Below are 27,946 nucleotides of genomic sequence, written 5' to 3' on the forward strand. Positions count from 1 at the left end.
ACTGTGGCGGTTCATTAAGAAGACATACTGTATTAGGATTCAAAGAAACGGCTCCCGTTCTCTCCTCTGTTTTATATTTTTTAAAATACAGCAAATAATGAAGGAAAATACAGAATTTCCTTCATAAGGAAAACAACTTCCCTCGTGGCCTCAAAATGGCTTGAAAATAAATCTCGCATTTAGTATCTTAACACACAGCTTTAGAAAGACCACCTCTAATGACTGTAACTAGCTTTTAATACCAAGAGTGTAAATGGCAATCTGTTTTTGACTAAGAATAAATTACAACCGAGTATTAGGGCAGCTCTTCACTCTTTTCTTCAAAATCCAAAACCAAAAACAAACTCCACAGTATTTGTTTTAGATGCGAGACTTCTGAACGTGTTTTGGAAGAGAAAAACCTCGTTTAGAGAGAAATATTTCTCCTAAGCAGCTTCAAACCAGATTAATGGATTAAAGTTGTACACTTGAATAATTTGACTAAATTTAAAATCTCCACATAGCTCTCTCCCATTTATTTTTTTGTGTTTCTATATTAGCCCGGAATGTGCTGCTCTGAGATGGTTTTTGTGTTTCCAAATTGAGCTAAAATGGAAATGACAAATTTTCAGTTATGCAAAAATAGCAATGAAGTGCCAGAAAAAAATATATTGTGAACAAAATAATCTTTAGGAAAGATATAAAATGAGAATGATTTTATAGCATGAAATGGATTCAATAGCAGAAGCATATTCAGGACAATTATATCAATTTTTAAAATTTAGAAACTGTTTAAAAATTAAGGTACTAAATGCTCAGCTATATTATGTTTCCAGCCTTAGTATACTTCCATTAGAATTAAGTAGTAATCAATACAGAGTATTTATTGCTATGAACTACAGCACCAGGGGAAGCAGAAGATGCTGTGCTCAGAACGCACAATTCTACTCCGTAATCATTTAGGAAGAGGAAAAAAGTTTTAGGAACAGACTGATCTTTACTTTAATCACAGTTGCCACAATTCATTGTATTTCCACTACTTTCTGTAATGAAAAGAATGTAAAGATGGTAATAAAAATGCATGATGAAAATAACAGTTCCCCAGGTTAAGTCAGTAAGATCAAGATCAAGCTTTTATTTTTAGGAAGCAAAAAATAATAGGCACCCAGAATGACTTTTTTTTTTCAAGTTGATAGAACTGATTGATGATTCAAAACAAGGAAACAAGTTGTGAAGCATTATTTTAAAGAGAAGTGCTAAAAATTAAGTCCATGCTAAAGTGACATTATTAGATATGTTCTTGGAATTATATATTGCATAACACTGTAGATTACAACAGTGAGGGTAAAATATGGAATCTCCATGACTGCATGATTACAAATATATTTAATAATCTTAAATAAACTCAAACTTACTTTGATATCTATACTTCTAAGTAATTTGAGACATGAGAAATGAATTTTAAAAAATCAGATCATGAAAGCCATTATTATTTGAAGGAATATGCTCAATTTTTTAGATAATTTAAATTATTTAAGAGTCCTTTGCATTTTTTATTAGCTTTGCCTAAAGTTATAACATTAAAGCATTAAGGTTACATGTAATGAGGTTCTGGTTTGCCCTGATTTCTAGTTTCATATTTTCACAAACTACAAACCAAGATTAGGGCTATATTGCAAGGCTTATTCGATCAAATAAAATTGTCTTATTCCTAGACATGCATCTGAAAAAATTTTTAACTAGGAAGGGTGCGCACACACAAATATCCACAAATACCCATCTGGAGTAGATATTGTGCATAGGGAACCTGTACAAAAAATTCCCTTCCTGTGTCTGTTTAAAAAAAAATTAAGAATTCTCTGCCAAGTCCATCCAACTACAAACGATCTATATCTAAAGGCTATTATTAGCAGATTCAGGTTTTAAATATCACGAGAAAAGTTTATTTAGAAATTTTGTAGACACAAGTAACATCTCTGTAACTGAAATTTCCATTAACAAAAATTGATCACAGTTTAAAGCCAACGGCTTCATACAAAAATGCATTTAAGACCTTAGGAGAACCCCAGTTTCCCCAGGATCAATTCTTATTAAAAAATGACAACAAAACCAAGAGCTCACTAACATTATTCCAAGAAGTATTACAGCCAAAGCTGAGCATTCTCATCCCACCCACCCGCCCCCATGCTTGCTTTGGTGGTAAAGAAATTTTTATTTTGACTATTGTTTCATTTCAGTTTTCCTGTCTTCAAATGCAGGAAAGTCATATTCGACACTGTCATGGATTTTTCAAGTCCCTCCAAATATAATCTCACTTGAGCCTAACTTGAACCCTGTGAGGGAGGAGAGCAGGTGCAGTTGGCACTCTGCAGGTGGGGACGCTTAGTCTAAGGCACAACACATTAGGGAATGGCACTGGAATTTCGGGTGACTCCAGGTCCTGTGCTCTTCCTACTATTCTGTGCTGAGCACTGCACTGGCACACTGTCCCCCACTGAGGACGAGTCCTCATTCCTAAAGGGGTAAGGGTCCACTTGAAGCTTCCAGAATGTGTTTTCCCGTAATTGGCAACTCCTGTAAAAGATTTGTTCACTTTATTCATACACAGCTCTCTGCTTCCATCACACTTAATTTACTATCTACAAGCATTTTGGATAGTTGTATTTAAAAAAAACAATCTTTTTGACTGAACAATAATGAAACCCTTGCAGCTTCTCCCCTCCCCTGGTACATTTTTAAATATATATATATGTGTGTGTGACAAAAAAAATTCCCTGCTTGTTTTCTAGATAATCCTCTAGGTTCCGAAGTAACAAAATCAGAGAATCTTTTACATCTTTGGACACTGTCAGTGGTTCAACAGGCTGAGAACTGTGCCAGGGAACAGCTACCTAAGGTTGTTCTCATCCTTCCTGTGCTTTCCTCCTGTTTAAAACTACGAAATGTACTTGGGAAGGACTGTGTCAAATCCTATATTTGAAATGCCCCTCGCACGCTGTTGGAACTTAAATGTAATTATTCAAAATGGAATCATTTAATTAGATAGGGAGAGAAATAGCAAGCCCGGAGACATAATAAAGAATAAAGCAAATATGCTGACCAACTGAAGCACAGCGACAGATAACAGCAGTCACTCACAGTGCATTTCGGTTCTTCTGCTCAGGATGTAGCTTAACAGGAGAACACAGTTATGTACCTTGTTTTTGCTGGGTTTACAGAAAGCAGAGGGCACAGCTGACATTGGTAACTGTAGAGCCATAAGAATTGTCTCCTGTCTCATGTGACTCAGCTCCTTGGGAGAGCTGGAGGAAGAGGAGGAAGAAAGTCCAGCAAGGAGATGAAGGCAGGGAGTCACAGACTCTACAGGACACAGGGCTTGACCTGGAATTAGGAGCAAGCAGGATACCCATCTGTATGGGACAGTTTATTTTACACCAATCAGATCTACCAGGTAGGCAGCTGGAAATGCTCCTTGGAAATTAAACATTGGGACACCCATTCCTTTTGGGGGTATTAAGACAGTCAATACTTTAGGGTGCATTTTAGACCATGAAAGGGCTCAATTTTACCCCATTTTCTGGCTCATTTCCAGAGCCCTATGGTAAATGTTGGTTTTTATATCCTTCCTTATCTTTTCACTCCCTGCTCCACCAAACTTTAATCACAGAGTACAAAAAAAAAATTAAATAAATACATAAATGAATAAATAAATACAGGATTGTTCAAAAAACAAAACAGGAGACTTTCTTTATGGAGTCCTTGGGCACTACACGGGTGCCCAATAAAACTTCCTGAACAAATTCGTATAGCAACAAGTAAAGAAGTATATCAGACATCGCCATCACTTGGTTACAAAATTAAACACATTTTAAAATGAAGTTAGTTCACTGATTGTAAAGGGCTGGACAGTTTGCTAATAATCTTTAAACTGATTTAAAAAAAACAAAAAAAAACAAAACCTACCAATTAAAATTCATCCGCCCAAAACAAGTGTTTGAGGCAGAAGTGGCCAGTTTGGCAGTCGTCCCTGGCTTCCCTGGCTCATCAGTTTACACGGGCTTCACTTTTGAGGAGACAGAGGATGAGAAAAGTTCATTACAATAGGATCCCTTTGGGCTGGCGTCCTCTCTCGGCTCTCTGCCACCTTGGTTGACTTCCTATTTCAGCTGGGCCGGAAGTCCCACTGACAGAAGTGTTCCTACACTGGAGCTTATTCCTCAGTGCACATCTGCTGCTTCAGAGCTGATGTCGTCACCCTGGTGCGCTTGGCCACCAAATGAGCCCAGTTCAGTTGCCCGACTGTCCCGTCTTGGACAAGGCTTTCCACATGCTGCAGCCTGTTTTATGGGACTCTGCCATCATCACTGGTCACAGGCACTTGTTGAGGGTCCACCCTTTGCAAAGGAGAAAATGAAGAGCTGGGTTTGAATTCACCCCAGCACTGCCCAGTACAGTGGTGTTGAATTCAGGGGAGGGAGGCTGGGTGGGAGCCTGGCTAGGTAACTTGCCACCGCGACCTTGGGACAAATTACTCATCCTTGGTTTCCTAATCAGGAAAATGGGAATAAATAACAGAACTTGCCTCTTGGGATTGTCATGAGGATTGAAGAAAAAGCACACAAACAGCACAGGTTCAGGGATTGCTGGTTATTGCTATCACTAGGTAAGTGTCGTCATCACGTATGGTAGAGGTTTTCTTCCAGGACTGCCGTTGGTGCTGGGAGGGGAGGCGGTATATGGGAACCTGCTTCTCTGTGGCAACTCTGTCCTCTGTGGCACTTGTTTGCAACTGGCATACACTGGTGTCATTACTTTCCCTCCATTGAAAGTACCTGTGTGACACTTTCCTCAAACCAGAAGTAAACTGCTGTTCAAGATTCACACAGGGTCCGGTTTTACTCTAAGAGGAGTGATATTTCTATATTACAACGTCAAGGCCAATAAACAGAAAACAGACAAGTGCTGCACTGCATTACCTCTCTGAGTAATGGAAATAAAAAAGAAAACCACAAAAACAGAAAGGAGAGAGATCTAAGGAAACACTGTCCAAAGTTCCAGCTTTAAGAAAGGCACTTAAGAGACAGGCTTTGGGAGCAATTTCTATTTCCCACCTTTGCATATTCATAAGTGTTCTGATGTGCTCAGTTTCCATCCCCTTCCCAACAGCACAGAACGTTAAGCTAAGCAGAGGTATGACTACATTCTGCTTTTGTGGTTCCTTTCTTCATGGGGATTGGACTTAAAGACTTCATATTAACATAATCATACAATGTTAAAGAACAGAAAGCAAAAGTTGTTTCTTTAAAGGACAAAAATTCCATCCTGGTTGGATCTGGCAACAACAGTGCCAACATCCCACTTTCAGAGATTCCTTTTTGATCCACCCAAAGTCAGCAGTAGGATGCATGAGCAGAGGCCCTCCTGACGTTTCCCAATGAAACTAGGGCAGCAGGAACTTGGAATGTTCTGGTAAGTGTAACAAGATCCCCAGCTGCCAGGGTCACCTGTGTCCCTTATTTGAACATCACAACTCTGAGCACAAGAGAAGGGGAATCATCTAAAGAGTACACTACGACTCAACTTTCTAATTATTCACACTCCGTTTTGTTACTAACAAATTTAGTCTATTTGTTGACATAACCTGTTGTAAGAACCGGCTTTTAAAGACTCAGTAGAAGGGACTGATTTTTTTTTTTTTACTAAGATAATTTTCTTAGTCTGAAAGCATAAAGGGATATTGTCTACCAGGTATAGAGGCCAAACTCTTCCTTAAGTCTTGGGCCTTGAGCTATTGTGGGGGTTTCAAACCTGTTAGCCAATATTTAGCGGATGCATACCATATACCTTGCACTGCGCTGGCACTAAATCATATGGTTGTGTCCAAGTAACAATTGAGTCTACTAATAGAAACAAGAAAAAGCTCCTCAAACACAGCATTAACTAAATGTCATTCCAGGTTACAGTGATTACATAATTATGTAAGTATTTATATCATCATAGCAAAATACTATGGTATCAGGGATTCTATTGGATATTCTGGAAGAACTCAGATTTAAGGTAGCAGGTGATGATAAATGGATAAAGCTGAGGCTGTCCAGAAATACCTTGTTCCCAGTCCACAGGACAAACTGTTATGCATTTGAGCATAAGTTTATAGAAAAGATAAACAATATATAAATTATATTTTTCAACACTCAGTATGTATACACATACATAAAATTAATTATATTCCTTCAACCTCAGAGGGAAGCTGTTTTCTATGGCTTGATCATGTTTGAATCTCTACAACTGAAATACAAACAACTGCCATATCTGGCATTTGGAAGAACTTTATTTGATTTAAAAATTCTCACAGTGCTTCACTTGGTCTCCTTGTGAAGCTCAAACTTAAACTATACCTATGTTAAGATCAGTTTCATTCTAGTGGTTGAACTGCAAATCAGACTCTATAATAGGTAACTCAGTTCTGGTCTTAATCATGACCCTAGATGGTACCAGAGTTTATGAAGTGAGTAACAATAGGTTAGAGAAATTACAGGAAAAGTAGAAATCAACAGAACCATCTGAGCCTTGGCTGCAAACATTTTAGAAACAACTGAAGAGAAGCTATACTCTTCATCAAAGACTATCTCCAAGTGTTTGTATATGGTAGCAAAAGAATCCAACAAACAAACCCACATATATAGATTTCACCTGCAGATGGTTGAAATGTGATTTCTCTATGATCCTATAATACTTTATGTAATTATCTGTAATTAAATTATGGTAAAAATAATCAGCTTGACATATGCAGAACAATTGCAGGACTAAACAATATTCCTTTTCATAAAAGAAGTGTCATACACAGCAAAGTGAATGCAGAAACAGAAAGCAGTGAGCAGTGGTTAAGTGTAAATCCTATGGCAATGAAAGTCATTTGTATTATCCTTACTTCTTTGAATAAATTCAGATGACAGCCCTATTTCATTTCTTCATTCAGTTTGGAGGCCAGATGGCATTAGAATCATTTACTTCACCTTGTTGTGCTTAATTACTACAATCAACACACTATTTTCCAAATTAATCATAACAAAGTAATTTCATTAGTAACACAGCAGGCTGTTGAATTATTAGCATCATAACAGTTTGCAAACAATTAAACTTTATTTGAACCTTAAAAATTTGCAGAGTGGAACATTATTGTAAGATCTAATGGCAATAGAGTACAAATTCAGTACAGAGCAAATAATCAAGCAAAATGCTATATAAAATATGACTTACAATCACCTTTGAAAAAAATTAGCTCTCTAACTGTTCATAGAAAAACAAATAAAAGCTAAGCAAACATAATGAGAACATAACAATTAGCATATTTTCTAACAAGCCATGTTGTTTAAATTCACATTAATGATATTATTATGATCTTGAAGAGTATGTGATATATTGTCATGGGGTAAAGAAAACTTTCTCCCTGGTCGTATACAAATTATTTCATCAAATGAACGTAGAATAGTCATGAACTGAAAGTAACGATTGCTTTTCCTGTTACTCCAATTTTAAATCTTCTGTTTCCTTTCTATATCTCTCACCTATAAGTTAAAAAAGAACAAAGGCCAGGGGAGCTCTGGACAGAAGTAAAACCATATTTCTGTATTGCTACCATTCAGAGGGAGACTAGCTGGCTTGAAATTGTTGGCCATCAGTTGGCAGAGGACTCCCTCTCCTGGATTAACTGTAAAAAGAGGCAGAAATCTCCTAAACTCCTGAAGTAGTCCGTGAGTGGGGGAGGGGTTGCCAAGTGTTCTGTATGCAATGACAGGCTGCTGCCATCTACTGGCCCAGCACTGAAAACTTTACTTAGGTGGAGCCTGGAAGCCCAACTCCACAGCCCACTGCAATTAGGGGAACAACTGCTTCTGCTTTTCAACTACTCAGGCTTTGAAAGCCAGTTCACAAAGTTCATCTCCAGTGGTCTAACTTTTGCCAAGATGATTTCTATCTAGTTCAGTGGCGCTACATCAGGAAAAGGATAATAACCACACAAATGTAAGTTCTGAAACTTTAATTTGATGTGTCTATATGTAAACTGGGATTTACTCACAGTCCCCAAAAGTAAGGTTTTTGTTTAAACATTTGAAACCTAGGAGATAATTGTAAAATAAACACTTTAATATTGTTTGTAAATAGTTTTAAAGAAACAATGGAGGTTTTAAAATATTATCAACTCATTTGCATGGTTAGAGTCTTAAACCTTTATAAAGCAAAGATCTGAAAAGTTCACAAAGACAGTACCAGCTAAGTATTGATTCCATCCTAGGAGATTATACCCAGTCACCATAATGCATTTTGGTATATATTAAGGTCATACTGGTACTTTGCTGGCATTTAAAACTCCTCTGAATTGATTCTGCAAATCTTACTCACACAGCACTGAGCATAACTCAGATGCCAGATGAACACTTCCCCCCCTTCCATCCACCTGTTGGTGCATGTTACCCTGTGACTTCTACACTGTGCTCTCTGGGCCTTCCTTTTCTTCTCAGCACCACTCTGAGAAGTGCAGAAAAGACTCAAGTCCAGAGTTCTGCTGTTTTATGGCAGGACTGCAAGAGCATGGCAATAAAGCGGGATGAGAGGGTGTTTGGTCATGCTTTCTTACTTTGAGAATATATCGAGGTTGATTATATCATTATATTCGTGGTACAATGAGGTTTCTTATGAATCTTTTAGTTCATTAAGTTTAAATAAAAGTACAGTAGAAAACATTGGCATGCCCATCCTCAAACCAGGATATCTGTTATGTGTAAAGCGCTCTGCACAAACCTGGGTCCAGTTTACTCTTGTGCTGCAGGTGACAGCATGTAGCCATTTGTATTTCTATCATTTTTCCCCCTGTGTCCCCCTAGTTGTATTCAATAGGAAGTATATTTGCCACTTTGTAGAACTTCTTTCATGAAAACATGTTACTATTGTGTGAAAAATAAATACTAAGGTAAATGCTCTACAAAGTTTTAGAATCCACATATTTTTTTAGCATCTGCCTAAACCCTGTATGATATATTCAATTAAAATTCTATGAAATTATATATTACACTCTAAAAAATAACTGATGTTCAATGATTAAGAGAAATTACAACTCACATTGGAAGTTGCAGTAACTACATAGTCTGTATAAAACAGTAATGAATTCTTCACACAAATCACTAAATGGGTAAATAAAAACTGCAATTATTTCTTTGCAAAACAGCAACAGGTATAACTTTATGACTTGCATCTAATTTACATTAATACCCCTCATTTAATTTCACTTCAGAGGAATATTTTAATGAACGAGTATATAAAATAATAGTCAAAGACAGGGATGTTCAACAAAACAAAGAAAGGTTATGGGCTGTCACTCATGTTTTCACGAGGCTTCTAAATCCAAGCATTTGCAGACAAGCAGAAGATGCCTCCTTCTCTGTAAGTAGAAAGGGAAAGTTGTATTTTAATTTTTTTCTTCAGACAAAATGTTGATTTCTCCTGCTTAGAAAAAAATTACATTTTTTTAGTCAAGGAAAAATGAATGTTGACTTAACATTCTATCAATTCATTACCTCAAAAAAGCCATAAAAGTGGTATTTTACTAAAAGGGAAGAGGTGTGAGAAAACAGCTGGTTAGTCTCAAAGGAACTTTCTCAAAACAATCTTTTCATTTTCAAAGTAAATTCTGTGAAGTTATTTTAAAAATTAAAGATCAACATAACGAAAAAATTGGGGGCACCATCTTTGTATTATCAGAAAACTATAAAGACTAAAAAGGCAAAGATTCACAAGGAAGAGACCAAGAGAACATATGAGCTATTACAGAATATTGGATTAAAATGTACTTACCCAGGACTCTCAAATATCATACATCTCCATTACGTAGGCTTTAGGCACCAAGCCAATGGCTCCCTTCATTTCTCCTACCCACCAGCCATATCTATTGTATTCCTAATTGAAAACAATATGCAATATTAACCTTTAGACTGGTGTAAGTATAATGTCGTTTTTATGCAACTTCTTACAAATGTTATTCTTTTTTATAGAGTTACAAGAGCTTGAGCTGCAAATGGAAACATTTTCATCTTTTTTGTGTGTGTGTCTGGACGCTTTAAAAATGCTGTTAGGCAAAGGTTTAAATTAATGTATAACACAAAGCCTGTTTATTACTAGGTGTAGAACACAGAAGCAGGCACTCATGGTAAGAGAGTCTCTCTCTCTCTCTCTCCTTGGACACCTTTTATGTGTAAACACCAGTGCAAGAGGCTATAAGAGTAAAACTAGGATCCCAAAGACACACTATTTGCCTTCAAGAAGCTTATTATCTAGCAAGGATAAAATTATTTTTTTATAACAAACTACTTAATTCCTAGTGAAACCTATATGACCTAAAATGGTTTAGAGTGTAGAGGCATATCCCATAAGAAAATCTTATATATACATTTTGAACAGATAAGAGAATAAGAGAACCTTAATAAAAAAAAAATAGCTTTACAAGAGAATTCACGAATGGGCCCCTTTAAAACAGCATCCATAAGGCATTTATTGTTTCTTTCATTGGTCGCAAGCTACTTTAGATAAAGGATAGGTGGAAGGGATTTAAAGGTGTTGTTATATTTACCCTTATAGGGGAAGATCAACAGAAAACAAAAGTATCTCAAATTTTAAAGGAAAAATATTAATCTAGATGTAAAAAAAAAAAAAAGAGTGATTGATGAGGCACTTCTGCATTTACTTTGTCACATGAGATAAACAAACCTGTGCCTCTTTCCTCCCTTTATCCCCCACTGACAGCTACACCACTGCTTTAGGCATTGAGGACGCTCCATAACCGGTCTCATATGTCTGCCAGATTGACTAATGGATTTTTATCTCAAATTTATTTATGTTTAGTGAGATACAAACAAAGTAATATGAATTACAAGTTTCAGGAATAATATCTTCCAAAGGCAATACTCTTTTCAAGCACTGTAAGACTCAAATTTAATTTTTCATAAAAGATAAATTTTTAAAATCAATCCCAGAAGTAATTCAATAGGTTATGATTTTCCAACATCTGAGACATAGATAAATGTGCATATGCATATTGAGTTTCACATGTGGAGGGCAGGCCAGCACTAGGAGAGTTAACATCTGTATTGATGAGTATGCTACTGACCACTAGAAAGGAAAATGATGCAGTTCTTCCATACAAATGTAGCAACATTGGCATGTACACATAGATATGTAGTCTAAGAACAGATTATGGAATAAGACCTATAGGTGTTTTTTTTAAACAGTGGGTAGTACCAGAACTGGGTTTATTGAAGAACCAAGAAGAGAGAAAAACCTAATCCTGTACTTCTTGTTCTAGTGAGGGCACAGCCCTGGCTTGAGAGGCAGTGAATTCAGGATCTGAAGTTTTAAGTTTACTGACAGTGTGAACTTAGTGTACAAAACAGTTTAAGCAACAAGGATACTCTGGGTCCAGAACTCAGCCATGATGACTATAAACTAAAGGACTTATTTTTCAGAAGAAAATACCAACTTACTGAAAGCTATGATTAGCAACCATTATATACTAATAGGTACCTAATAAAACTGCCTTTTTCAATTTTTAAGGCAACGAATACAATTAGAGGCTAATGCCTAACAAAACAAATGAACTTAACCTTCCACAGACCTAATGCCCACAGTGTAAGATGTCAAAATGGACAGTTAACAGGGTAAGGCTGAGTGTGAAAGCTCTTACCAAATGCCAATCTTAGATTTTTCAAAGTGCTTATTTGGAAAGAGTGGAGGGACGAGTCTTCCAACGGTAGACACTGAAATCATTCAGTGAGAGGGTATATTATTGACCCAAATCTGCTAACGGAGAATGACCCACAATCTGGGTGATAATATTAAGATTCAAATTACAAGCCAGAAAGTTCATATAACTTTATAATAGTCTATTTTGGTTAAAATCTGCAATTAAGGGCATAGCATCATTCTCAAAAAGCTCACTCACACCCAGTTTAAGAACTGGTGTTCGACAAATCACATCAACAAAAATGGATGACAGACTTCACACTTGAGAGAATTGTGAAGTAGGGTAGACCAGGCAGGTTCATTATATAGAAAGCCCAGTAGTAAACAGTAGGGACGAACTTGCTCCACTGCAAACAAATTCCTTCAAAGTAATATTCTAGAAAGAAAAATAAAGTTTTACATTAAGATAATCTTAAAAGCTTCACTTCATTTAAAATAATCAAAAGGGGTTAGGAGCTGTAGCTCAGTGGCAGAGCGCTTGCCTAGCACATGTGAGGCACTGTGTTTGATCCTCAGCACCGCATAAAGATAAACAAATAAAATAAAAGCATGCTCTTCATCTACAACTACAAAAACATTAAAAATAAAACAATCAAAAAAGGTACAAAATACACAAGTCATAAAGTCCTCTCATGTATCACAGATTTAAATCAGAACAGGGTAAAAATAAAAACCAAAATACTTATTACTTTACATTCATAAAGAATTCCATTTAATACTCCTGTGTGGAATTAAGGGATAAGATAAAATATAGGGAGGTAAAAATCTAGGAGGCATATTTATGGATTTACACTGTAGCCATTAGAGAGTGTCGACAAGACTGCAAACATAGGAGCCTCCCCTTCCATCATTACTGTCCTCTGGATGAGCCTCCTGAGCAACATGAATCCCAATTAAACCATTTGCAGCCTATAAATTGGAATGAAAATGCTTCTTGGAGTGCTGTATTCTAAATTTCGGCCTGAAGATTCAACATCACATAAGCTTTCCTCCTGAAGATGAAAATCGGCCTGTCTTTGCCTTTCCTCTTTGCTGCCCCCAAACAAATGTGATTACGAATGATGCATGACTTATGGTGAAAAATAATGCAATGGATACAATGTTGTCTTATGGTCCAACATATTGTCCTATGAAGTCACAGGTGGATCATTTAAAAAGAACCTCTCCAACCTTATCTTGTTAATAAACAAAAAATAAAGAGACAAACCATACCAGGCTGCCATCTAAATCTTTGACAGGTTAGGAAGCATCGTGTCATCTTTACAGCAGCCGAGATCTCAGGTACAAGAAGGTCTGCCATCTGGTATCCTTCATTCTACTCGGCTCTTAACATCAGCTGAAATGCTAACATAGGCAAGTGACTGTACTTCAGGAGGACTGATAAAATAATGAAGAGTCCTTTAATCTACAGGAAACCATTCTAGTCAATTTATAAGAAATATTGCATCCCTTTGTAGGACGTGTAATTATTTTCTATTAATCATGTGCTATAAAGCTACATTATGCGGTTATTCTGTTATCACTAGAAAGAGGCCTGCAGTCAGCTTCTGACAATGTTAGGTAATTACTAACACAAAGCTGCTTTCTCCTCCCGCAGTAATGCTATCAAGATCCAGAGGTGTAGTGATGCTTATTGTATAAAAATAGCACTCAAAAGAAATTCAATATCTGCAAAATGGATGGCTTCAAGGCAAAACGTAATGTGGCAGTCAAGAAGCAAAAGAAAAAGCCAAATTTGCCCAATAATCCGAGGACATAATAGTAAGGTGAAACTGAATGCTTGCAATCTCACTCCTGCATTTTCAATTTTCAGACCATTAAAATCATTTTTATTTCTTTTATTTGATAATTAAAATTTTAGGCCCCAATTACTATTTATTGAGCAATAAATTAAAATGATTGCATTATAAGGCAAGAAAAAAGAACTAGTTCTGATAAAATGAAACAGAGACTTCATTCAACACAATACTAAACATATGTCCCTGTTTACTCATTAACTCAATCTCTCTTGGCTGGTGTATTATTTTACACTTAAATAAGGCCCCAACATTGACTTCAATACTTTTCAGAACCGTGATTCTAATTTCTCAAGTAAGTTAATCCACTTTCTGCAAGCCATATGGTGAAAGAAAGCTGCCTTAACTGAAACCTGAAACACTACCAAGTTTTTGTAATGTACTAGCTCTTTCAGAAATTAGTTACTGATATGTTTGAAAGCAACAGGTGTTTGAAAGGATAAAAGACTATGTGTCCTTTTTTCAAACATGTATCTGTGCTTTAACACATCCAGCCTTTTGTGGAAATGAAAGCAATTTTATGGATAAAATACGAAATACAGTAAACTTAGGAACCAGTGGACTTGACCCTTGCTTTCCAAGTATTCACTGTAATAATTATGCATAGACATTTCAGTAGTGTGACAACTAGATAAACATTTAAAATACATAAATACTTTCTGCAAGGCCACTGCTTCAGTCTCTTCCTTTTTTATCTCTATTTAGAAACTTCATAAGAATCATTTAATTTCTTATACATGCATCATTTCAAAAGGTTCCCTTAAAATGCATGACAGGAATGTGAAACCCTCAGTCTTTGAGTTCCTTTAACTCAAATAGTGACTATTTTTTTTGTCCTTGCACTGTGCACTCCATTTTTAAAACAAGAGAGACAAAGGGCAAGAAAGAAAGCATATAAGAAGAATGTAATTCTCACAACAAATTTTAGTTCATATCCCACTGCCAAGACACATTTAATTAAAATTTCTACAGCATCAACAGTTGTAATACCACATAATAAAAACTGATATTCAGACTGATGATTCATAGATAACATCAGACAAGAAAAGGTCAAGTCATGTGCGGCGGAGGGTGGCTTTGGCCCTTAGTGCACTTCACCCACCACCACATGGCTCTGTGAACTGTTCCCAGGTTCACCCATTCCACTATTCCGCCTGTCAGCACTGCACTTCAGGCCTTCAAACCCTCCCCTTACCTTTGATGACTGCACTGTCAACTCAGCCTCTCCGATCTTCCCAGAAATTGTCCTCATCAGTTCCCCTGCTGCTCAAGGACATCGACTAGCCTTCAACTACATACAAGGTCTTCTGCCTGGCTTGTTCCTATGTGCTAGCAATATTTCCCCATCGACCCATCACCCGCACCCATTCCTGCCACTGTGCATGGTGCTACCTTCCCAGTAAGTCTCCCTCCCTAAGTCACATCCTGTTCAACAATTACAACCTGACTCCAGTCAGTTATCATGTAAATTTTCCTCTGAATTATCTTACCCATAATAGCATCTCTCATTTCAAGCTGAGCCTTTATTCTTCAGTGAATTTTATGTACATTAGTGTTTTTTGTTTCGTTTTCTTGTTTAGGTACTAGGGAGTGAACCCCGGGGTGCTTAACCATTGAGTCACATCCCCAGCCCCTTTTATTTTTTTATTTTCAAACAGTCTCACTAAATTGCTTAGGGCCTTGCTAAGTTGTTGAGGCTGACCTTGAACTTGCAATCCTCCTGCCTCAGCTTCCCCAGTCACTGGGATTACAGGCTTGCACCACAGTACACAGCTTGTACATTAATTTTATTCCTTCCACTGACATGAAGTGCAAATTCACTGAGATCAAGGGAAGGCTTTACTCTTGATCTGGGGCCCAATGCGTTAAAGGTGTTCCATAAGTGAGTACTGGATATTGAAACAGACTCAATCTTCCATTTTGAATGATGCACAGAAGACTTTCCTAAGTTATTTTAAGGAAATGTACTTTCCAATATAATACCTTTTCCTTCGTGTCATATACAGAATGAATGAATGATCAAACATCTGTCCTGAGGTGTGTTACACATGCACACTTAGCTGTGCAATCTGAAGTGTGTCGCTCCTACCTGAGGCAGGGGTGCTGTCCACTGCACCATGTGGGATGCCTCCTCTAATTGGCTCAAGTCCCATCTCTAGAAAGGTTTTCCATCTCTAGAAAGGTTTTTGTCCTCTTGGAACTGGGACAAAATAATTCCTGTTCTTAGAAGAAATGAGTTCAGTTGAATTATCTGTACTGAGGAGGTTAAGACAGAGCACTGCAAGGTAGAAACCGTGCAGCAGGTCTAATGGAAAATTTGCTGGGTTTTCAGCTCCTTCTTATTCTTTGTTTTTTTTTCTTTTTTTTTGGTACTGGGGATTGAAACCCAGGGGGGTGCTTAACCACTAAACCATATCCCCAGTCCTTATATTTTATTTAGAGACAGAGTCTTGCCACATTGCTAAGTGCCTTGCTAAGTTGCTGATGCTGGCTTTGAACTTGCAGTCTTCCTGCCTTAGCCCTCCGAAGTCACTGGGATTTCAGGCATATGCCACCATGCCCAACACTTCTTATTCTTAAGATCATCGTCTCAGTTACGGCATTTGCAGGTAAATGGATGGAGCTGGAGAATATCATGTTAAGTGAGATAACAATTCCCCAAAACCAAAGGCTGAATGTTTTCTCTGATAAGTGGATGATGATACATAACAGGGGGGTGGGTGGGGGGAGGTAAGGGAAGAATGGAAGAAGGATGGATTGTGTAGAGGGAAAGGAGGAGTGGGGAGGGGGCAGGGGGAAGGAAAGACAATGGAATGAGGCAAACATCATTACCCTGTGTACATGTATGATTACACAAACAGTGTGACTCTACTTCGAGTACAGCCATAGAAATGAAAAGTTGTACCCCATTTGTGTACAATGAATCAAAAAAAAAATTTAAAAATTTAAAAAATATTGCTTTCACTAGAAGGATCAGGAATGACTTTTGGGTAAATGTCATTTTAAATAACAGATGAAACTTTCCTTTGTATGCATAAAAACCTAGCAATGTCATGATTACATACTCAAAATGAATTATATGCCAAGAATTAATACATAAAGAATAGAATCTAAAAAAAAGATTATCTTCTCAGAAAATCCAGAGTCTCATCCCAGCTCTGTCACTAACTGGGCAGACAACCTCAGGCTAATCCCAAGTTCTTTCCCAAGTTCTTTAGAAATGATACTTTTGTTTATATTTCTATTCCTCATTGAGACTTTAGAATAATCTGGGTACATACTTAATATAAATCAATAAGTCTACTTATTTTACATTTGGATCCTCACAGAAATGCCTTTTTGAAATTTTTGTTCTATTTACTATAAATGTTTTTTTGTTGAGGCCATTACCTGCCACTCTTGTACTTATTATGTAAAGTTCCTGAGGCCAGATAATCAGTACATATTCTAGGAATTCATGTGAGAATCTGTCTTTTCAAAGTAGTCATGCTGGGAAAAGTCAAGATCCCTCCTTTGTGATTAAAAGCAATTATTAGCTCCCTATCTCTCTCTTTGGTTTGGCTGCCAAGAAGCTCAGGGCCAAGGCAAAAGTTCAACTGTACAAATTCCACTGTTTTAAATTCACCACAAGTTATGCTCTTTTTCCCTTGGTCATTGATTTATTTTTCCCCGATTATGTTGGGCCTTAATTTCTTCACCTGTAATATGAAGGGCTGGCACTAAAGTTCCCCTAACTATGATTCTGTCATTCTGTTAAGAAGTCAGGATTATTTCCCATTTTGAAGGGTATTTTGGTAAATGGACACTAAACATTTGCTGCCATATTGTCAGGTATTGTAAAGTAAAAAGTACTACATGGTTTCTACCTCCACAAGTTCAGAGTTTAGAAGAGAAAGAGATAAACAGATAATCAAATGTTGAATGTTGAGTAAGAGAGAAAGAAGAAATGAGTAAAAAGAGAAGCAACTAATTCCACAGCAAGATCCCGGAGGCTTTACGTACAAAATGACAGGTGGGCTGAGACTCCAAACCCAAAAATTAGAGGAAAGTCCTGGAGAGCAAGAAGAAAGTGCTTTGTCCAGGGAAAAGCAAGAGTTGAGAGTGTGACTAACATAATAAAAGGTACTCTCAATTATTCCATGGGGAAAGTGGCACAAGAGAAAGAAGGAAAACTAGGTTGGAAAGGTCAGGCTGGTTGGTTTCTTTGGTGTTTCTCTGACTCCCTACCAATCACAGGGTTAAGGAAGACAAGTGACCTTGAACAACTGGTTGTCTACTGGTTGTCCATGACTGTCTATGGCTCTATGTATCATTAATAGGACCATCCACTCTTTTCTACCACTCTTTGGGATGTTATATCCTACAGACAAAAATAATCACGTTAAATGAATAAACACCCATTCATGCAAGTCTAGTTCAAGTTTTATTTCCTTATGAATCTTTTCTTAATTACTCCAGGCTTCACTGATCTCCCTCTCTTCTTTACACTGTTCTGAATCAGTAGTTTATCTCTACTCTCTCATGCCTACTAACTTCCTGGAATCTCTAAGTTTCATGTTCTCAAGGGGTGAGAAGCAGGACATCCCAAAATAGTGAAAGCATGCTATACAAACACTGAGTGGGTTCCTGATTTTCTAGGTTGGGGTAGGGTAGAGAGGGCGTAAGAAACCATGGACTGTTCCATTTAGGATTAAAAATAAATTATCATTGTATTTCTTTTCTTTATGGTTTTGTTTTGCTTCTGGCAAACTCTCAATTATTCCATGATAAATTAAACCATGTACACTGCAGCCTTGCTCCTCCTTCCCAAAGCAACCCTTCCATGCTACCTCTGCTCACCTGGCTTCTTTCGACCCTGCCTTCTGGCTCATCCTCTACCTCTCCAGTCTGCAGGGACTGAGCCTGCCATCCTGCCTCATAAGCACCTTCCTCTTTCAATTACCAGCACTATTCTGGAATGCTTCCTCCATTTTATATAAAAGAAAATGGATGTATCTGAGCAAGTTGTTTGCAAAAAGACAATAAGAGGAGTCCTATGAATGGAACCAGTACATGTTCTGAAATGGTGTTGTCAAATGCTTTTCACTGCTAGGGAGAGGTGGGTACTAAGTAGGAGCTTGGCGTAGTTAATGCTTCCAGTGTTCCCTAACCCCACATCCACATTGGCAACCCAGAAACTAAATGCCATCAGGTCCAAACAGATGCAATCACAGGAACAAATCCTCCTCCTCCTTCCCCAAAGGATAATACTTTGGAACTAGCTTAGTGTCAACAATGCATATCTCATTTTGAGATGTTGTCGTTACTCTTCAGCAGTTGACCATGCTATTTGTGGCGCCCTGGGTCATATGATCACACATGAAAAACTAAATTAGCTAAAAAGAAACTTGCCATTTTCATCTGCTAGTAGAGCTTAGCAGACTTTTTTCTTTTTTGCAGTGCTGGAGATTAAACCCAGTGCCACAGGCATGCCAGGCAAGGGTCCTACCACTGAGCTACGTCCCCAACCTGATAGCAAAACTTCCCTTTCATAGGTTTGAAGCAAAAAAAAAAAAAAAAAAAAAAAAAAAAAAAAAAAAAATTAAATCCATAGTAACTAAATCTATATTCTCATAATGAAAAGCAAATGGTCAATGACAGTCACAATTCCCAGATCACTCAGAAAAATCAGTCAAACAGATATAAAAGGAAGTACTACTTGAAACACCCCAATAAACACTTAGAAATGGTCTTTTACTATATATTAGTGACCACTGTCTTAACCTTCATTTCCTGGTTTTGACTTATTATTATTTCTCAAAAGGCTGCAAAGTTAAAGTCACTTGTGCCTTCATCTAGGTAAAATATTCCAGAATCCTTAATTCTCTTAGTTTTCTTTTAATATCAGACAAAGTAGCATTCCTCTTAACTGCTGGAGTATGGCTTGTCTGTTACTAAGTCTCTAAAAAAAATATATTGCTTTAGAAGTAAGCATAAGAATGCAGTTAGCAATTTACCAGTGAGTGCAGATTGGAAGATAAGCTGTCAGTGGATGTAAATTCACAAAGGCAAACTAGAGTAACATAACCAAAGTGGTATGCAGGTTACAGTATATATCTACTACTGCATAATCTGGATTCTGCTCCTGAAATTATAAAATCTCACAAATATGGTTCTAGGAAAACACCAATAATTACAATATTGTTTTTGGTTTGGGGAAAATAAAATTGACATGCAAACTAGTAAAAGAATGTAGTATGATTTTAGACAATATGATTCCTAAAACAAATTAAAAAATTTAAAAATTAGGGTTTCTACCTAATGACTCACCCCACCAAATGAGTCTAAAACCAAGCCCAGTGTTGCAGTTAATTCACTAACAATGCAGCTGTCATTAAAATCACAAATTCCACTTTCATCCATTCCTATAAACATGCTCCTTATTCTTCCTTTTGAGGAGGAAAAACAATTTTTTTTTCTTAATTGCCATTGAACTATTAAGGCATTTATTTTAACACATTACAAAAAAAGAAAAAAAACTGGCAGTAATCCTATATGCAAAGAACTGTAAAACAAAGTTACTGGCTCACCTTTTCAGGCAAGCAGTATTTAGATTTATTATTAGTGTGGTTCAAAGGTTAAAACTAAGAAAATGCCGGACACTTTGAAGGAGGGGCTAGCTCAGCCAGGGGTCACATGACAGCTGCTAATTGGAAAATGTTAAAAAGGGAAGGGGTGGGGCAGGGTGTCTGCCTTCCCTTCTTTCTTTATTGCAATACTTGATTTTCACTGAAAATAAAGATTTGTATAACTCTCAAAAGAGGTTTAAAATAAATAAATCACCCCTGGGCTGACTGAGCACAGCTGACACCCCATCAAGACTTTCTTGCAAAACAGAAAAAGGAGGAAGAATTTTAAAACAAAACTATATTTCCACAGAGATTTTTAAGAAAAACAGTCTAGTCCCCAAACTAGTTAAATGTTTTTCTGCCATTACACTTACAAAATTAGAACACTCTTCATTATAAAGCATGCCATTTTATTTCTTGATTTATCTAAATGTTTGTTTATATTGAGAGAATGCATCTTTTCTTAAATCATTTTGTGTTGTCTTTTTTAAAACAGCATTTTCAGAACTGACAAACTTGTAGAAGGTAAGTTGAATTAATGTTAATTTAATATTTTAAATTATAAACCAGTTCATTACAAAGAACAAGTTGCATTTCTTTAAAATCTTTTAAATGGCTTTATTCATTAAAAATATCTTGGCATTAATTTCTTTACAAAATACATATTTTCTGTCTCCACAAATATTTTGTTATATTCCTTAAAATATATTTTCCTTATGTATATAATTTCTACATTTAATTCAAAATGATGAACAACATTTTCCATGATTAATGCTAATACTTTATTGACATCAGATAGGAAAGTAATAACCCATAGCTAGATTTAAAGTTGAATTAATGAAACCATTTTGATTGTGCACATTAGCAGCAATTACCTGCACCACTCATTCTGAGCCACTAGATGGTGTAAAAAAATAAATTAAACTGGCAAAATTTCATCCCATCACCATGAAATCTAAATAGAACTCTGAGAAGGATTAAACGTTCTAGGCATATAACAATGCTAGCAATTTCTATACTAATTGTACTTTTAAAAAACCTACCAGTACATAACATTGGCCCTAATTTGATCTAGGAACAAGTCCTGTTGAGCAACTTATTTGCTCTCTTCCACTAAAAGCCTTGAGTTCTTAATTCATGATACCAAAATATTCAGAATTGTAGTTCTAGTTCACATATTAAATGAATTTCTGGTGTTAACTTATGATCTGTATTTTCAATTTGATAAAACTAGAAGGCCACATTAATAAAAGTTTATTAGGAGTTTTCCAAAGCAACCAGATTATCAATAGCCAAGATACCCATCAACATCTCAGAAAACACCCTTCAATGTCTCAGAATATGCTCAACTCTTACCAGAGAGAGCTATGTGCTCTTTCTTTACACCCTTACCAAGACTTAGCTAGTTGATTCTACTAGGTCCGTAACTGGGTGAATATAGGTATTGAATTATTCAACTCATGGTGAGAATAATATGCTGGCTAACAATATCTTCTTTTCTTGACTCTTCTTTCAGAAACCAAAATAAGCCCCAGCTGAAATACCTACCTCTAGAAGGTCACAAGGAAATGATGATGGTGGAACTTTACACCTTATAAAAGCTTGATTGCAGAAGATTTTTTTGCTCAGCTCTCTCCTAAACACTAGCATTTAAAATTTTGGAAGTAAATAATTCCCATGAGTTAGACTACCCTTAACCTAGTTCTCTGATTAGGATTCACAAATAAAACTACTATCACCACAAAACAGATTTGGGAGAACAGGAACTAAGGACCCCAACATTCTGGAAGTATGAATATATGTATGTTTATACTTTCAATTTCATGTCAACAGAAAACGATTTTCTGAGGCAGTGGTAGAAATAAAGCAAGTCTATGGGAACTGTTTGTTTATCCTAGGAGTTAGTGCTCTATTCAAGCTTTCAGAATAAAGATAATGTGATTCATAAAGATCTTAAGAGCTGATTACATGGGTTTTATAAGTTTCATATTTGCAAAAGCAGTATAATGGCCATATAGCATTCTCCCCTATAATCTGAAATTCCAAATGAAAACTAATCAATCTTTTAAGAGAAATTTTGTGAGCTGAGTACATTCAGAAAAAGAGTCCAGGAAAGTTTCTTGACAGGAACTAAAACTAATCAGTTTGATTTCTATATTAAATAACTGACTAAAAAAGCTGTTGTTTTAATGCAGGACAATTAAATGCTCAATAACTGGTTTAATCAGGAGTTGTAATGTGAATGTGGCTATCTATAGGTGCTAAGAACTGAAAGCATCTTTTTGGGAATACCGAGAGAAGTGACAAATCTTAGCTTTGGGTACCTTAACTAGCAGTCCTTACAATTGTCTGTATTTACTTACTACTAAATATTTCTTTCTTCCACAACCCGCAAATGCTTATATCTTATTCCTTTTCTATTCTTGGAGCTTAGAAAGGATCCTGGTACATTGTAGGTACTTTGTGATGGTTTCAAATTAATTAGAAGTTGGGGGAGAAGGATAGAAAGAAAGAAAACAGGGAAAAGCACAAGTTCAAGAGTCAAGATACCTAATTCAAGTACTGGCCCTGGTACTCTCTTGACCAAAGTTCCCTTATCTGTAAAACCAACAACAGATGAGTTAATGTTCCATGATTATATATATGAGGATTTTATGCTCCAGTCATCTACTATTAAAATTCAATAAGTCACCTGGCTTCTGAATTCCCTTTGTATCTAACATGTCATATTATCTCTCTGAAAAGTCCAAAATATTTCTCTAATCAAGAAATCAAATTAAACTTTTAGAATTATAAATTATTTAACATTTCTCCACTTACCTTTAAATCGTTTCTACATTTGTTTCTAAAATAGCCTCACAAAGTAGACAGAGGAAGGTTTTTTTTTTAATCCCTAGACTAAAGAAGGGGAAATTAAAACATGAAAGTGAAGAGAGCTCACACCTCACACTCAATCAGAAATACAACCTCGCTTTTAGAATTGATAGATCCTGAATAATCCAGTCTTAGAAAGCAGAGACAGAGATTCTTGTACATATAAAGATGAGTTTACAGCAATATACTTTGCCACTGTGTTTACAAATATAGTGTGTTAAACTTTAGAAAAAAAAATTTACCTAAACCTGTCTGAATAGAAAGCATTGCTTTTAAATTGTCGGAACACCCAATGTATTTACATAAAGATGAAAAACTTGTTCTATAAACACAGTGTTTCCAGTAGTGAATGGCAGACAAAATCAGAATAAGCACAGAAGAATAAAAAGGAAGAGGAAAGAAAAACATAATAAATAACCTAATACCTTCCAATGTTAACTTTCACATAAGTACATTGTTCTGGAGAAGGCAGTGGGTGGATGTAAGCCAAGAGCTGAAGTGATAGGTAAACACACTGTTTAGTTGAATCCTGTTATCTGATTGTGTTTAAAATTTGATTATATTTCACTTGACAAAATAATTAATTATTGTGAACTCCCAATTGTTAACAAGGACCTAGAAGAATTCCAATTGGCATTTTTCCCTAGTCTTGTAAATCCAAATGCATATAAATCGAGCTGCGTTATTTCCCCTTTACAGTTGTCATTTTGGGTACCTTCTTACCTTGCTAAGAATGTAAATCACATCACCACGCTTAAATGACAACTCATCAGAAAGTGCTCCTGTACAGTCCCAAAGACCCTGGTAAAAATTAGCATAATCAGTGCTTTTATCATCTAGGAAAAAGAAAAAGAAAGTAAGAGTTAGAGTATAAATCAATAGAAATTAAAAGTCCACACAAGACCGCCAAAACAGTCTAAAAAAATTCCACACTGAGTCAATGAAACATTTGGGTATACACACACACACAACCCTACTTCTTACAATCATCTAATTAAGATCATTTTCAAAAAGTTCACATTTTTAATGTCTTTTTTTCCTTTTTCCTGCCTTTCATTTAAAACCTGTAGTGACAGCATTTTCTCACCAACATATCACCTACAAGTTGATTCTCACTTACTTTACATAACAAACGTAAGCTCATCTATGACATGTTTGGAAGAGGAGTGTGCCGTATGTCCTAATGAGCCATACCCATGATGATGGGACAAACATGTGAAATTACCATGTCACAGAATTTGTGACACTTTAACAACTACAACAAAAGAGCTAATGCACAAATATAAAATCAAAACTAGGGATCCATTTTTTTTTTTTATCCTAAAACCTAAAGCTGGCAAATAATATAAAGGGTAATTACAGCTCTTTTCCTTGGGGGCTATTTGTACCCAAAGCCTCTCAAAGTTGTCTCTAAAACATTTCAGCAACTTTGAAACTGCCAAGCCTACAGCTACATTTTTCACCAGATTTTTGTCAGGCCCAGTTTAGGACATTAGGCTCTGAATAAACATGCAACATACACTGGAGTTATCAGCTCATCCTTCTACCAGCATAAGCACAATGGATGTGATGTGCTCAAACTGCCATACAGACCATTAACTGATTGATTATTTAGCGCTCTCCGCTCTGTAATACCACAATAAACCGGGTAATAAATGCTTTGTCACTGATACAATGTGGGTCTCCTGAAACACAGCAGAGTTAAATACACTGGATGCTTTTGTTACACTGAGAACTGCTTCCTGTTTTTAATTTCATGATAATTGAGTTTTGATGAGTTAATGCAAAAAGAATGCAAGTAATATCAATAAGATGTCCGTGTATTCACTAGCCAGGCAGAACACATAAGTGCTGACAACTGCCATCACTGGAATGTCGCCTTTGGATTCTGAGGGGATAACTGTGGAGACACATGCTGGATCAGGGTTGTCATCTTAGTTTTGTTCTATGGCTCTCAAACAGCAGGCTTCTGGCAATTCCTACATAAGTAGTCACATTAGCATGTCATTAGGGTGCTCATCTTATGAGATGTAGTTTCTGATTTACACAAAGTGTTAACTTTATTAGAAAAATTTAAAATTGTTTAATATCTTTTAAAAATTACTAAAACCAAAAAAGAGGATATGAAGAACACGGAGTCAGAATGTTACAGGATACCATTCTTCATTTATACATGAAAGAAAATAAACAAGGACCAGAAAAATATACAACTGAGCAAACCCCCCCTAGTAAATGTTTTTCTCATTTTATAAGAATTCCAAGCTAGAGAGGGACAATGGGAGGGAGGAGGGAAAGAGGAAGGCAGACGGAGGGAGACAGGCACCTTATTGGCTTCTCCACGCTAGCATTTGAGCACTCATCACTGATACCAGCAGGGATGTATACAAGCCTGGGAATCCAACCAAGAACTAACAATGCTTGTGGCCACCCTTCATTACATTTTTCCCCTCAAAGCATATATTAAGAAAATTCTATAAATGGACGCTAGAGGGCACTCCGACTGACCAGATCTCTCCAAACACTGTTAATTTCTTTCTTTTCCTTTTTTTTTAAGGAAAAAAAAAAATCACTTAATAATAAAGTGACTGATTTCCTTTAAAAACCACTTATTTAGACAAATAGAGATTTAGAAGTTGAAACATTCTAGTCAGATTAAATCAACTGCTAAATGGGTCAAATGTTGCGCCCCTTGCAGTCTGTCAGTGTCAGCTTAAAAGTCAAGGAATTAGAGCAAAGAGGGGATGACATCATTTCACATGCAAGGCCCTCCCCCACGGCAACTAGCCGGGAGGTAAAAGGATCTAAATGGCTGGTTTCCCCATTCAAGGGCTCCAGGGTGTTCCCCATGCTGCTCAGCCTTAGGCTTGGTCCAAAAAGGTGGAAGAAACAAAACTTGGGCTAAAAGCTAGAGTAGAGGTTTTTGGCTTAGCTGTGGTGTCCCAATGGGTTCCCCAGCTGTCCAGGCTGCTCTTCCCTTTTTCAGATTCTCTCACGATAGTTTTTTCGTTTAGTAGATTTTCAAGAGGGGGTGGGGAAAAAAGAAGGAAAAGGAAAGTGTATGGTGATTTCTAACACATAATCCTTATCACTTTGGGGTCTCTCTTCCCCTCGATGCACTTGGCGAAACTCCCATTAACACTAATGGGAGTTACAGGAGCAGATAAGGGGAAGAGAGACCCCCACCGTGTGCAAGATGCATCTCTCCCTAGATGTGCATCATGAGCATTTCATTAAACCTCACTGCTGTAAAGAGGCGACGGAGCCAGCGATTTGGCAATACTGGGGAAAAGATGCATTTTCAACTGTGCTTTCTATAATCTTGATGATGATGTTACCCAAAGACCAACCTCATTTCTGTGTCCCATATGTGAGCTCTGCTAAAGAATAATCTGTTCATGTCACGCAGCTACATGTACATACAATTTACTATCCTGTTTCAGCATGCAATATGAGTTATAAAGTTGAAATATCACAGCTAGCAAGGATATGTTTATTAGTCTCTTTCTCCTCAGGAAAATGACGTTTAAATTCTTGATATGAAATATGGACATAAAAATTAGGAATTACCTGGTTTGAGAAACAGCAAGCTCCTCTAGTTTACTTTTTAAATTTTTGATTGTGCTTAAACATACACACACAAAAATTAAGCATAAATGTAGTACCAAAGCACAGTACATTTACAAAAGTTGGCACTGTTCACTTATACAATGAAAAAATCCCATGTAAGATATGTATTTTTATAGGATAGAGCATAATGTGATAAACATACATTCTAAAATACAAGTTAATTCTGTTCAGTTGTCTTTACTACATGGATTAATTTTCTATGCTACTCACATCATGATCTATACTGTCAAAATTACAAAGAAAAAAAATCACCTTATTATGTTTCTTATCCTGAGAGGCATGGATGATTAAAAGAGAAAGTAAGAAAGAAAAAATAAATTAGCCAGCCTGTGAAGGATTTAAACAATGTACTTGCTTCTGCTTTCAAAAACGTACATAAACAGACCATTGGGCAAAGCTAACAGAACTGTTATGAATTGTTTGTATAAACTAAACATGTAAACACTGGAGATACTTTTGCAAAGATGACAAGATTTTAAAAACATGTTGACAATGGATGAAAAATAGCATAATAAGATAATGGAGAATCTCTCTCTGGGTGCTATATGTTTGAAAACTATTTTGGAAATATTTTACAGCATTAAAAAAAACAAATGGGATCGTGTGTGTGTGTGTGTGTGTGTGTGTGTGTGTGTGTACATGCAGGATATATAAACCTGAACATGAAGGAACTTGTAAAAAAAATATAAGATCAACTTTGTGTTTGCTTACTTATTTTACATTAGACCAGTCTGTTTTTTTTTTTTTTTTTTAAGTAAAATCAGTCAATGTGAAAAATATATAACATTCTTGAGTAAGGTTAGAAGTTCATGTCATGTGATGCTCAGCAAGATAGTAATACCCTTGTCAACTCACTGCTCTGCATGGCAAACAAGCTTCTAGTCTTTGACAGCCTAGGGACGAGCAAAGGTCACTGCTATGCAAAAGCATTAAAACTGTTGCTTGAAAAGAATTTCATGTCACCAAAGATAAGAATTATTGCAGTACTTTATAGCCACGGCATGAAAAACTAGTTCTACTTATTGCATTCCTTTGAGCAAAATGTACTTTTTTTTCTACCTTTGAAGGCAAAAAATGGGGAGATAGTTACTTAAAAAGGGTGTTTTTTAAAAATTTCTTTAAAATTGCATTTTTTGAGAAATCTGATTGCTTTAAGCCAAAATATTTCTATCTGTGCAAAGAATGTCTATCTATATGTGTCTGTCTACCTTCTATTCCTGTATTGAAATTTAAAAGAAAGAAAACTACATGCTTTTGATAGAAGCTTCA

The 27,946-nt window shown here is 36.4% G+C and overlaps 1 protein-coding gene across 2 annotated transcripts in view; it reads right to left on the reverse strand.

Annotated features, from left to right (window-relative positions):
• Positions 1–2,171: 2,171 nt before the first annotated feature.
• Skap2 (src kinase associated phosphoprotein 2) overlaps positions 2,172–27,946 on the reverse strand; it is a 173,514-nt gene continuing 147,739 nt past the window's right edge. The window contains exons 11-13 of one of the 2 annotated variants that reach the window (XM_047560671.1): positions 23,774–23,886; positions 9,832–9,933; positions 2,172–9,480 (exon numbers count right to left, since the gene is read on the reverse strand). In XM_047560671.1, coding sequence (XP_047416627.1) covers positions 9,841–9,933; positions 23,774–23,886 — 206 coding nt within the window. In that variant the 3' untranslated portion in view covers positions 2,172–9,480; positions 9,832–9,840. The remainder of the gene's footprint in view (positions 9,481–9,831; positions 9,934–23,773; positions 23,887–27,946) is intronic. The other variant, XM_047560670.1, reaches the window with a different exon arrangement.

This window comes from Sciurus carolinensis, chromosome 8 (assembly GCF_902686445.1).
Source record: "Sciurus carolinensis chromosome 8, mSciCar1.2, whole genome shotgun sequence".
Classification (NCBI taxonomy): Eukaryota; Metazoa; Chordata; class Mammalia; order Rodentia; family Sciuridae; genus Sciurus; species Sciurus carolinensis.